Source organism: Cygnus atratus, chromosome 11 (assembly GCF_013377495.2).
Source record: "Cygnus atratus isolate AKBS03 ecotype Queensland, Australia chromosome 11, CAtr_DNAZoo_HiC_assembly, whole genome shotgun sequence".
NCBI classification, from domain to species: domain Eukaryota; kingdom Metazoa; phylum Chordata; class Aves; order Anseriformes; family Anatidae; genus Cygnus; species Cygnus atratus.
Genome location: NC_066372.1, coordinates 20,401,184 through 20,414,589, shown reverse-complemented (window position 1 = coordinate 20,414,589; position 13,406 = coordinate 20,401,184). Strand labels below are relative to the sequence as shown.

The window sequence follows — 13,406 nt, the reverse complement described above, 5'->3', positions numbered from 1 at the left end:
GGGTGTAAATAGAAGAAGTTAATTTTTGTCAGCTGTTATGGAAATCTGGTGTTCGCTTCCACAAGAATACCTATGGTACTAGAAAGCCTGATTTTATACAGGAATTTCATACAGCCTTGGCTTTGGCCCTATTTTCTAACAAAATGTGTGTAGTGACTTTTATAAAAAGAAAAAAAAAAAGGGCTTCTTAGCATGATAGACGGGGTAAATCCATCCCTGATGTAACCCTGTGACTTCACTGGAGTTGCCAATCTGGCACTCCAGGTATTGTTAGTTGGCTCTTAAAATGCATTTAACAATTCACTGATTATCAAGAGAGCAGAAAAAGATTGATGTTCTGCTCCCTTCATTTTGCTTCCAGTCTTTAATTATACTAAATTGGTTACAAAATAGTGACTTCCAGTACGGTTAATGTCCATAGGGGAGAAAACTTGCACTCCGCTGTTTTGTCTGAAGCTAACGATGATTACATGTTACACCTTTCGTCCTTGCTAGTACATTTCCTTTAAATCAAAACAAACAACGAACAACATGAAATCCTGCTCTCAGTGAAATCAACGGTAAGCTGACCTTGAGAGGTCCAGGATTTCACTGATAGTATCTGCATCACTCTACCTGCTACTGCTAGTTAACACAGAGACAGCCATCAGAATTACAACAGGGGCTTCAGAAACAGAAGATGGGGAATCAGAAAGGTTACTGCGGTCACAAATTCCAGAATTCAGAGGATGTTTAACAGTGTTGGCCCCGTTTTCCAGCTAAGCAGGGAAATACACATACACATATGTATACGCATGTTCTGATATGCTTGTGTATGTGTATTTATTACATACATATGCAAATGTATATCTGCATATAAATATCAGAAATAAAGTGCTCTTTGACAAGGCTGGGTCAGTGCAAGAATGCAAAGGACCCGATCGGAGCGCAACTACTGAGCTAGCAGTGAGCCTGCTGCAGAAAAGCGCAGGGTGCTCTGAGCCCATCCGGCTGGGAGAGGGAATTTAGGCCAGCTTATGAGGGTCAGCCACATCGCAGGCAAGGACTGGGTCACTTCTCTATTTCAGCAGCAGTCTGCTTCATGCTTTAGTATTTGCTGTTGCAAGTTTATTTATAATTGAATAGAAAGTAGCATGAGGGAAAAAATGTGTTAAACAAAAGATTTTCTTTAAAAAGTAGGAAGTTTTTTTTTTTTTTTTTTCTGGGCTGCTATAATTTTAAAATTATTTTACAAAATACCTCCTTAAAAGGGGACTAGCACACTCCAGGGCATGTAGTTGTAAAGATAAATCTGTGCACTTCCCTGGTACTGCAGGCACTCACCCTTTGGCCTCATTTTTATGACTCTACACCCTGGAGTGGTGTTATTGCTTCCAAACATACATATATACTTATGGGGGTATGTGCGATCTGCAGATGTTTTATTTATAAGTGGCAGGCCTATTGCATCACTGAAACATGCATTTACAAACAGATACAGGTTTTATGAAACCCTATTCCGTTGTTTTAATAGCTAAGCTATCCAGCCATAGCATAATAGTGCACAAGGTAAATGTGTCTACATCTCTAGAACCTGTTCCAAGTTTTCTCAGATGTGACTAACTGCAAGAATTTTCCAACCATCAAAAGTTAATAAAAAAGACAAAATAAGGCAGAGTAAGCCTTTCATACGAGACGCACACCACCACAAAGTGGAGGGGCTCTGATAAACTTCAAGGCCTCATTTTGCCAAGGTATTTAAGCAGGTGCCTAACTTCAAATGTGGATCTATTTAAGTTAATATCCTTAAAATGAGATTCACAGTTAAATACTTTACTAACCAGGGTCTACACTGAGACTAGTCTGGATTGTGAGATATCTGCCCCAGGGCATCTGCGGAGATTAGCCTTTAACTAGAGAATCGCTGCAGTAGAAACAATTGTTTATTTTACTCGTATTTCGTAGCATGTAAGCAAGAAAGGAAATGACGCAAACGTGTTCCGTATGTCGTTGAAGTCTGCTAAAATTATTCCTACATATTCAATGCACAGAAAATAAATTACAGTGATTTTACAGAAATCTCCAAGTGACAGGAAACATAGCACATACAAAAAGTAATGAAACACTTAAAAAACAAAGATATTTGTTGCAAATCAGAAGATTCTCAACTACAACTCCTATCTCCAATATAAATTATTGTAAATACTTAAAGCAATTGTTTGATTCTGTATTTTTCTAGTAGCTTAAAAACAGTACTCTGCACTAAATGCATAGCCACAAGGGACCAGCTCAAGAGCAGGTACCCCATTATTGCCTTACTGAAAAAACGACATTTGCTAGAAAAAGAAGTGGTCTCTGAGCTCAGATTCCAACACTGACAGTCTTTCTATGGGAAGACCAAAGCCACATACTAACTCAATCTTCTGTAGCCAAACTAATTTCATTGTACATGAATATAGGTGAAAACAGTAGCTTCTGCATTTCATTAAATATACAATATTTTGACCGTATCCCCTGTTTTCAATCTTCAGATTTTGAAAGGTTAAGACTAGCAAACGACGACAAGGAGTGACCTACATTAAGCTGTAATCCCTGGACATACAAACTGAAAAAAATGTGTATTAAGCATCAAAATCTTTTTGATTGAAACTTGATACGGGCTGTGAAAGTTCTGTATTAACTCCCCAAATGACAAGTGAAGCTTTGGCCACAACGAACGTAACAGCAAAATATCCACTAACTTGAGTGGAATCAGAATTCCACCTTTTGTTTGGGTGTTCTCTCTAAGTGTGTAATTGCTGCACAAGCCAGAAACAGTTCAGATTTAAATTTGTACATGCTGAAAAAAAACTCAACACAAAAAATAGCAAAAACTCCACTTCCCTATATGTTAATAAAAAGCATTCATATGAAAACCACACTGGAGGGCTCTGAAGTTTTACTTACCATTAAATCTTCAGGAGCTGGTCTTTCCTTTGGTTGCTTTTTCATGCTATGTGACATAAAACAAAATGTTCGTATATAAACAAGTGTTTATTTATTCCATTTGCTTAAATAGCGAAGACATCCTCCCTTAACAGAGACAGACTGTGTCTAGAATTTCAATGTATTTCTTAACTTCATCACATACCGATGGAAGACAGGGTTCCTAACAGTGGCCAAGACGTTAATCAACTTCTCCTCTCCTCTCCCTCCCTCGCGGTCAATGTTTCTCTGTTATTAATATTTTGTTGACTGTTAGCCAATTTTCATCTTTTCTGTATGTGCGTCTTTGAAGTTCCCTACAAATGTCTAGGTTTCTTTCATCATTTTCGAAAGACGTCATACCTACTAATGCCTTCCTCTGAATGAGACGTAGAGACAACTGTTTCCCTTTTATTTATAGGTCTATACTGCTTGTAACCATGAATATGTGTAAATATAAAGATCATTGAAAACCAATCAGCTCAGAAGGTAAGTTGATTCTCATTTTGCTAGGGATTATTACATAGCTTGACACAACATATTATACAAACAGGTGGGAAATTTAACTCTAACACTAAACAGCTTCAGGAAAACACACAATACCCTGGGGTTTCTACCTTAATTTTTTCACATTCATTTCCATTACACTGCAGGGTGATAGTTCATTACACAGCATTAAGCTGTTTATAAGATCATGTTTCTCATCCAAATAGTCCTAGTTTTCTGTGCAACAGGTGCAATTAGCTATTGAAGACTGTGCTTAGCTGCATGAAGGAACACAATAACATGGCACAGAGGTGACCATCAGGAGCTGCCTACTGACTAATTGGATTACATCCAAACAGCCAGGGTTTATGGCGTCTCTGGTATAAAGTCATAACGTCTGATATGCTGCTCACTTGACATCTCTAATACTTATTAGAAATTGATTGCTTAAATAGCATTCAGAGTTTCTTCTCATTTGTTTGCTTTTTTAAACAGTAACGCCTCATTCTAAAAAGAGCTGTGTGCTGTACAGCCTACATAACACTATATCTAAAATATTAGATAATCTGTGCTGCAGTTAGGTTGCATTAATGATACGATTTACCTTCCCTACAAATAACTACACGCACCTCAAATAACGCAGGCATGAGCAAGTAAAGCAAGCTGTCTGACGAGTAGGTTGGTAACAGTTCTAATCTGACAGTCCAAAGTAGCTGCGTCCCCAGGGAAAACAAGGCTATTAGCCACCATCAGTTATGCTTCAGTTTGACATCTGTGGAAATTTTAACACAGGTTATCCCTCCCCCAGCCTCAATGAGATTTTTTTTTTTTTTAAAAAAAACAACAACAACAGCCTGTCATTACTTTTTGAAGGGATTAAAAATATACAGCTTCATGAACATCAGTTGTGGTGCAGAATCCCCCGAATGGAGGTGCTCTTTGTAAACTGAAACTATTGAAAAAGGAGGCCTACGTTATGCAAACTTGAATTATTTATTTGCTTTAATTAACTGATAATCAGACTGCTTTTTGTTTCTGTATTGATTGTTACATACTATGCCAGACCTGGAAGGCACTCTCTCCTATGTTAGGTATTCAAAATAGAAATATTTTAGATGGCTTTTTCTGCAGTGGCTCTCGCACACAGTACAGAGAATTGGAAAACGCTGTGAAGCCCGACCTACAGATCTGCGTGGAGCCAAGGGTTTCGAGTGCCTTGTTTTCACTGAGAAAACATCCCTGAAGTAGTCCTCTCATCCACGCGGCTGCTGCTCTCAGTGGCACACACTGAGATGGCTCCATCTGATTTAGCACAGCTGAGCATCCTGGAAGTCCATGCTCACAAAAGGGATGCTTCTCTGTCAAACAAATCTTACCTGTACAAAATTCAAGCTTGTTTCTTCTGCCATACATAAATGACTGCCTATTATTATTAATTATTATTATTATTATTATTAAAGTGAATGACAGTTTAAAAAGATATTCCCTTCATTCTGTTTCTTTAGGATAGCTTACCCATAAGACTTTCATTCTCTTGTCACTAGAAAAGTGTATTCTTTATTCTACAAATTCCTCCTTGCCTATTCTCCTTTAATTTAAATGGTCTTCAAAGAACTATTCAGTTTAAGGAAAGAAAATATACCCAATGGTGTGTTTTAAAATACGATTCCTAGTAAAAATTACTTACTGAAAAGCCAATGAATTAATCAAGGCTACTTGCCTTTCTAAACATTGTGGCAATTTTATAAGTAATATTTTAAAAAGCCCTAAATAATGATATTATACACCTGGGTTTTTGTGGCCTCTTTACCCTCAGATGAATTCTTAAGAGTCTCATTGCACAAGACTGCACCCACATCCAGCGCAGGTTTATTAAAACAGGAAAAACCCTTGTAAGTACTTTTACGACCCTTTGTGTAAATAACGTTTACATAATTTAAACAGTTTGCTTAGCTTTGCTGCCCCATCTGCCCAAGGCCCCCAAGTCCCTCTTCTCTCAGAAAGGATGCAAGGAAAGCCATAAGGTCTCGCAGAGCTGCAGAGTTAATGGCATGTATCATTTACATTGAGGGCATGGCATGTTTGCAAACTGAGCTTACCATTGAGTGATGAAGTGTACAAATGGCTCAGAGAACTCCCCGACTGGAAGGACGGGCGATTCCTGGGATTGGATTGAAACAAGAAGCAGAGTCAGAAGCAGAGAAGACAATTTTTTAGAAGGAGAATAATATAACAGCGACAACAACAGCCAAAAAAAAAAAAAAAAGGAATCAACAAAGCCTCCTTTTCACACAGAGAATTTGAGGGAGAAAGGTACAAATTCGTCCGAGAATGTGTTATAAAACACTGAATTTCAACTAATGAGTATTACACAATGGGTAAAAACATGTGGAAAGACACTGAGGGGAGGTGAAAAAAGGACAATGATAGCCACAGGGTAAAAAGGAAGGTAGGGAAAGTGTAAATGAGAAATTAATGATTATTTAAGTAACACACAAATGGTCTTGTAATTAACAAAGAGCTGTGAAATTATTCTTGTGTTGACCTTTGTTTCTTTCACTGCATTTGCTATTTATTTACACTCATGTTTATTTACACTTATTCATTTTAGAGGCTCTCCTAATTCGCAGTCTGTTCTAGATTTAAAAGATGAAATAATTTTTAGGAGGAAAATATGCTAGATTTACCAGTCTAGTGAAAATAACCACTCAGTGTTTATGAAAGAAAAAAAAATTAAGAGCACAGGGAAAAAATATAGAAATGGGGAACAAACAACATCACCATTTGCAAAGAAGGGCTTTACGAATTTAGGAGTTTTTCCAAGAATGACAGAGAGCTCCACTGTGTTTATAGTGTAACAGCTCAGGATGTAATGAAATTACACTGCAGAGTACTTTAACAGTGTCATCTCATTAGACCTACAGTTGGAACAAGAGAGCCACATAAAACAGGCAGCTGCAAATGACTCCATTCTCATCTATTCTCATTTGCTATTAAAAATACCTTTCGGCGGCTTTTTTCCTCCCTGACATCCCTACACAAAGTACCCTGCAAAGTATGATACATGCACCTATTTAAATTAACAAAGGAATGACTTATTTTAATCTCACTGTGCTTTGGAGTGCTTTGGCCATTTGGATGAGCAATATATCATTACATACAACCTTCCAGCGCTGCAGGCAAGAAACTCAGAGCGTGCAGCATTTGGTGGGAGCCAAACAATTTCTCTAGCACACAACTGTGTCAAATGCATGCATGTATTCATTATTGAGAATGTGAGGAAATAGCTTTGATGTAGTGGAAAAAAGAAGATGATAAAAGCACCTCTGCAATGTGTGTGCCATTATCAATGGTGGCAGATAGACACAACTGCAGAGCCTCCTATGTGATTAGTAAATATACATATAATTGCTGTGGCCAATTATCAGAAAAATGAGATCGGTAATTACAAGACAGAAAATTAACTAGAACTCTTATTAAGGCTTTGTTTCCAATTCAAACAATTGGAAACTGCTGGAAAATACAATTAAATCAAAAGTAAGTGAAGAGTAAAAGGAGAAGCCAAAATTGCTTTACAATTTTCAAAGAGTTCTATTAAATACAAGGACTGTTTGATATAACATGCCCAAATTCTCTTTGAACTTAGCCCGGGCAAGGGAGAGGTTATTGTTTCTAAACTTATAAATGACATCAATATAGGAAGGTTTGCACTGGAGAGCGGAAGGAACACAAGGAAATAAACAGCGCAATTAAACTTTCTCCACTTCAAAGAACCGTGCATGAAAATTATTCATATTAACACAGAAAATGCAGAGCCAAGTGTCAGGCTTGCTTCCACTGTGTGGAGCCCAGCAGGTTTAGCCTCTCCCCATCCTTTTCTCGTGTCCTGCAGAAGTCTTCCCCGCGCTGGCACCTGAGGTGGCAAACACCGCGGTCCCCATGGGGGACAGACTCGGGGCAGGAACGTATGAAAGATGCTGGGCACACATTACAGATCACTGAAAACTGTACGGCAAAGCTACTGGAGCCCTCTCCGTGGGGAAGTGGCCCTGCCCAGCGATGTTCCCCCGCTGTTTCAGCACAATGGGAGCGAGGAGCTCCTCACGAACGTCCCTCTGGCGGGGCTGCCAGCGCGGATGGTGCGCGCTGGGGGAGCAGGACGGGCACGCGGCACTTCGCACCAATTTGGTAGGTGATAATTTCTGCAATCGCAAAGAGATGATGGACCCCTAATAGAGTGAAGCTTCATTATGAGAGCTGAAGAGAGGCTGATGAACTGCTCTGAAGCCACCAGCCTTGGGCTACGCCAAGCAAAGCCAGCGGCAAGAACCAGGCCACGAAGACCAGCATGGGTGCCTTCACCCAGTGGCTCCCGAACCGCAGCACAGCCAGATGATGAGGTGCTCTGGTACAGGCAGGTGAAAGTAAACCCCAAACGCTACATTTTGGCACAGCTTTCTGTCAAAACACAAGCATTTTAACCTGATCTGGGCGTAGCCTCTTCTGCCCAGGCCTGACAGCCATGGCCAGGCCTCCGCTGGCCTTCCTGCAGGAGCTCAGGAAGAGATTGTGGAGGCAGGGAGATAAACACCACCTACATCTCAGCAGTATGAAAACAAGATGCTTTCATGCAGCCTTCCCAAGGATTTCAGACTGCACGTCCCACACATTTGTTGGTTGTTCACTTGATGAATTGCAAGTCTTTTGGGATGATACATCGATTTCAGGAAAATACTCGCTAGGAAGTGCATTTGAGGGCAAACAGATCGGTGGAAGTAAATAATTCCACGCCAGTAAATATGAGCCAATTCTTACTTTACAGCATTAGGTAAGTCAGGGGAGGAGGCTGCGGATTTTGGTTTTAGGTGAACCAGGAAAGCATGAGCTCTCAACTACTTACAAAGGTAAATACTGAAAAGTTCCCTTTTTAAAACAACTCGAAACAGAAAACATCCCTTCAGTTACGATATCTACCCAGGGAGACTGGTGACTGAAATATTTCTGTTTCTGCCATTGTTCTATTCAAGAACATTTGAGTAGTAGAAAGATGAGAGTATTTTGTACTTTGAGCTATTCCAGTGAGAGAAGTGTTCCTATTGCTGCCTCTGAAACTTGAGCAATTACGATGTTGTTGCATCAGGTATAAAGCAAAAATTTCCCAAACTACACAAAATAAGTACAGCCTATATTTTATCATGATGTTCTCCAGACTATGACTCTGGCTAACTCTCAAAGGAATGGGAACATTTCATTTTCATTAAAGACCACATATTTAACCAATATCTTGAAGAACAATATATCGAAGATGCTGCGAAAATGGCAGTAGAGTCACAAATGGTTGCAAAGGGCAACGTACTCATTGCCTCTTACATCCCCTGGCTGCTTATTCCCAAGGCTGGCTATTGTCCCCAGCCTCCGAGCAACATTTCTGCAACTGGGATCTGCTGCAGGAGAAGACAGGATCAGCCTCTATGATTTCTCTGTGATCAGCCTCAAAACCAGCCAAACCGTGCACATACGGTGCGAACGGGGAAGGGCAATAGGAAAAAAAGTTTGAGTGATGCCTTTGCCTTGTGAATAATGAACAGTTCAAGAAGGTCAACCCATTACAACTGAAAGCGTTTAATTATTAATTATGCACAATCTATGAGCAAAAGGACAAGTTCAGAATGTTTAATGTGTGGTAACTCCGACTGGACCCTCTCTTGGCATTTTGTTATTAGCACTTGTCAGCAAGGTGCTCAGGCATAAAGAAAAAAGCACAGCAGCAGAAAATCTGAGCTAGCAGGAGGAGGGAGGGCTTTAAACTTCAAACACTGATCCTAATATTTAATTTATGGAGTGCCAATGCTCTGGTATAAACCTTACTGACTTCCATGGAGTTAGGGGAAGTCACATTATTTAGATGAAGACATGGGAAGATGAACACTGTGACAATCCTTTCAAAAGCTCTCTCTTTTGAAGGGACTGATGGCATTACTATCTGCGTCTTTTTTTTTTTTTTCCCCCCACAGGTCTCAACAAAGAGTGAACAACCTAGTAATGTGTCCAGAAGTCAACCAATCCTTTCCCGTCTGTGCAATAAGAGTTCAAATGACAGGTCTAAGCATTATTCTCACCTGCTTCTCAAATCTGCTACCCGAAACGTCTTTTGATCTGTTTTGCTCCCATCAAGCAGAGCAGTAGCAGAGATTCTGCTGAGGCTCAGGGAAAAATAATGTACAGCAAACTCACAAATGATGGAAAGAAAAATAAATATGGATGAGGCACCTTCCTCTCCTTTCTGTCCAACTTGAAAGTTTGTCTGGGTAAACCCAAATTCAATCAACAGATACAGCTCACAAGTAGTATTGCCTCCTCATCTGCTAACTCCCTCTCCATGAAGGGTTAAAATTCCCCATTCCCCACAGCTCCAGAGCTACTGCGATTTTGCAATACTCTCTCCTCAGTGTGCGTGCTTGTGCAGAAGGAAATGCCATGGTCCTATGGCTCTATGGCCACAAGAGGGAAGTTAGCAGAACCGAGTAAACCAAACTTCAGTTACTCTCTCCTCTGGGTTTCCCCAGCACACCCTGTCTTTGAAATTATCATCTCCTCTGGGCAGACATTCCTATTCTGCAACTTGTCCATTGATGCCGAAACGGCAGTATTTAATAAATCATGTGTGCGCTTTACAAAGCATTTTTGGCTTATCACTTCAGCCTAGACAAATCTCTAGGACTGAAGAATTTGTATGCACTCCTGCTCCCCTGTTGCTAAAGCTTTCACATAATACCCTTACTTGCTTTTTACTTTGTGGCCAAATAGTGATTTTTTTTCAGACAAACTTAAGTTTTAGCTGTACCAGAAATGCTGCCAGTTGCAATTATGTGTAATACCCGCACTGCAGTTACAGAGCTGTTTCAACGAGACCAGCAAATTACAATATTGTACATGTTCAGATTTACTCCTTCAAGGTCAACTTCCTTTTACAGCATTCCTAACAAAAAAAATTCCATTGCTGACTTTTAGCCAATCTACTTCAAAAGCCCTGCACCAGCCTAATGGCAGGTGAACTCTTACAAGGAACAAGTTTGCGGAAAGCAGCGATGTCTGGAGGGGGCTCAGAGGCCCAGACTTAAAAGAATTTCTGGATTGTCCCCATTATACTCCCACCCCTAGCAGGAAGGTGAAAGATGATTACATCTCTGCGCCAGGTCGCTTCTTGCTCTTTTCTTAGTAGCAGATGCCAAATGTGACAAATTATATGTGGGGGCATTTTGGTGTGAAGTTCTGTCTGCTGGGATTGGAGTGTCAGCAGTAAACTCATTTATTTCCAGATCTCTAGCTGGACTGGAACCAAGGTTGAAAGGCCAGTGTTTTATCCACCAAAACCCTCAGCCTACCTCTAACACCTCAAATCACGTGAGAACCAGCTGTTCTCTCAGGCAGAACTACATGCACCCCAAGTTCTTGAAAATACACCGTATGAGTAACCTACATTTGTACGGGAGGCACGCAGACATTTGTGGTTAAATTTGTCAGCAGGTACTTGGAGCTATTCGCTTGTCACTTCTGCAGTACTGGCTGCTGCGGGATGTTTTTCAGAGCCCAGGACAGGCAAGGAAAGAAGCCGAGGAGTGTAATTAACATTAGGAATAATCTAGAGTGTACAACATGACATTTTCTACCTCTCACCAAGCTTTGTACCTGTTAGTGAGGCTCTCTAAAGGGCCTTGCAGATAAGTGTACAGGTAGCTGGAAAACAGGTTAATCCTTTAACCGTAACTGTAATTGCTTTCTCTCTAAAACAAACATAAGAATTTTTTCTTCTCATTGCTGGTCTCTTGTCGATCATAAGCTAGCAGAGCACAGCAGTGTTTTGGGTAGATACACACACATACGCACATTTCAAATAGCTAAGGCACAGCAGCATGAAACGTAGCCTCTACCTGTTCGCACCAAAGGGACTCAATTGAAAAACTAAACCCATTTATTGTTCCCTTTTTCCTCTGTACGCTCCCAATGCATTTTTATTGCTTTTTCATAAAACACTGCTGCAAATAATCAAGCATGACCATTGACATCCACAAGATTGAGTTTTAGGAACCATTAAATGAGCTTGCCCTCTTGGGAAGGTTCTTGCTCAGGTTGGTCTAAAGGTAATTATTCAGCAATTCCTACCTGTGGTTTTACCTTGTTCCTATATAAGTCCCTGAATCTCATACACTAGTAAGGTCACAGTTTTTGTCTCAATAAAAGCATACCCCAAAACAACTTATCCACAGGACAAATTACAGTGGGTATGCGTACACATGCACACACGTGGGTATCCCCTAACACCAGCTTTTCTTGTATGGAAATCTTCAAAACTCCAGAAATTTTCAGGGTTAAATAGAGATATCCATACATTCGAATCAATTCATGAGACTCTAAGAAGAAATTCCCAAAGAAAAAACAAAATCTTGTTTCATTCAGAGCCTGTCAAGTTTTCTACTTCATTTATAGAAATAGCAAAATGTAGCACTGATGCATAAGGTTAAGAAATTCAGCACTCAAGAGGCAATGGTCTTCATTGTGTTATTTGATCAAGCTGAACATACTGTGAATTTTTAAGGCTATGCTGTAGCAATAAATAGAGGGATGTACTTAACCAGGAGGAAAAAGAGGGACTAGAAATAACTATACAGGATACATGTATTAAGTCCAAGTTATTTTTTCCATGAAAAAATTTGAAAATTTATTGACATTGAAATGCTTTATAGCTCAACATTAACACTACGCTAGCATTAACTGATGCTGCTAAATGTTTCTAGAGTATGAATTTAAAAAGAAAAAAAGAGGTCTTTGATTTGTGAAGTTTGTAAAGTCCTTGAGCTAGATTAAACTGCAGTCTTGTGAGACCGAGTATCTCTGTGGGGGCGCTTAACAGAAATGTTCAAGAAACTCATGGAAAGCTTCTCACTACTCACTCATGTACCTGTCACGGTAAGGATTCACAAGTACAACTAATTAATTTTTCTTTTAAATTTCTGCCTGACTCATCAAAATATAAATATTTTTCAATGCTGTCTCCTCTGTGCAAAAATAGGACTTGCTCCTGAAAGCCTCTCCTGAAGCTTCTAATGTAATTAATTTGGATGTCCACTAATCCCAGTATGTTAACTAAAATTGATGGACAAAAATAAGGTTCTTTTTTTCTACTTACTTCAACATATTAAAAAAAAAAACAAACAGAAAAACCCAACACCTAAGACACTATTACACTGAGACAAGCAATGGAAACTTTGAAATCAAAATTAATTTGTTTCAGATTATGAAGAAGAAAGGGTTACAAACTAGAGCTGATGCTTAACTACAGAGCTTGTGACCACAACTGCTCCAGTACAGAGAAACCCAGTTTACAGCAACCACCCAAGGGGCTGGCAATAATTGGTTTCCTAGTAGGGATACTCTAACTAAATAAAGGTCAAACAAAATAGCCCTGGAGAGCTTAAGGAAAATTTGAAGTAGTTGCTTAAATCAGGAGGGCAGCATACTGGATGCATTCCACAGGGCAAGTTTTGTTTATCCAGCCATCTCCAGCTACAGAGCAGCTACCTGCCAAGCCAAAAACCACAGGACGGGAAGGATGGGAAGCTGACGTGCTGAAAAACTGAGAGCTGTCGGGTTTGGCCTTTTGGGATCTTCATCTGCAAGCCTGCAATCACCTACGTGTTTTACCAACTGCTGATCTGACTGGCAATCAGGAAAAATGACATTTTTAGAAGGTTTTAGAAATACTGCATCTGGAACGCAACCGAGGAAGCAACTAAACAGTAATTTCCGACATAATACATTTTGACACCAAGATAACAGTGAAATGAATAACTACAGGTCAGGAGAAGCTCGAAAACAATGCTACTTTTCAACTGACTACAAAAATACCCTATGATCATAGCCCTGTTTTTCCTGAAAACTTAAACCTGCCTTCTGCTGCAGGGTTGCAGAGCCCAGTA

At 39.9% G+C, this 13,406-nt stretch overlaps 1 protein-coding gene across 3 annotated transcripts in view; it reads right to left on the bottom strand.

The window, feature by feature from the left end:
• The window catches only part of MAP2K5 (mitogen-activated protein kinase kinase 5), a 130,115-nt gene that overhangs the window by 17,316 nt on the left and 99,393 nt on the right, over positions 1–13,406 (bottom strand). For all 3 annotated transcript variants that reach the window (XM_035569423.2, XM_035569424.2, XM_035569425.2), the window contains 2 exons: positions 5,529–5,590; positions 2,926–2,971 (listed from right to left, as the gene is read on the bottom strand). In XM_035569423.2, the coding sequence (XP_035425316.1) occupies positions 2,926–2,971; positions 5,529–5,590 (108 nt within the window). The remainder of the gene's footprint in view (positions 1–2,925; positions 2,972–5,528; positions 5,591–13,406) is intronic.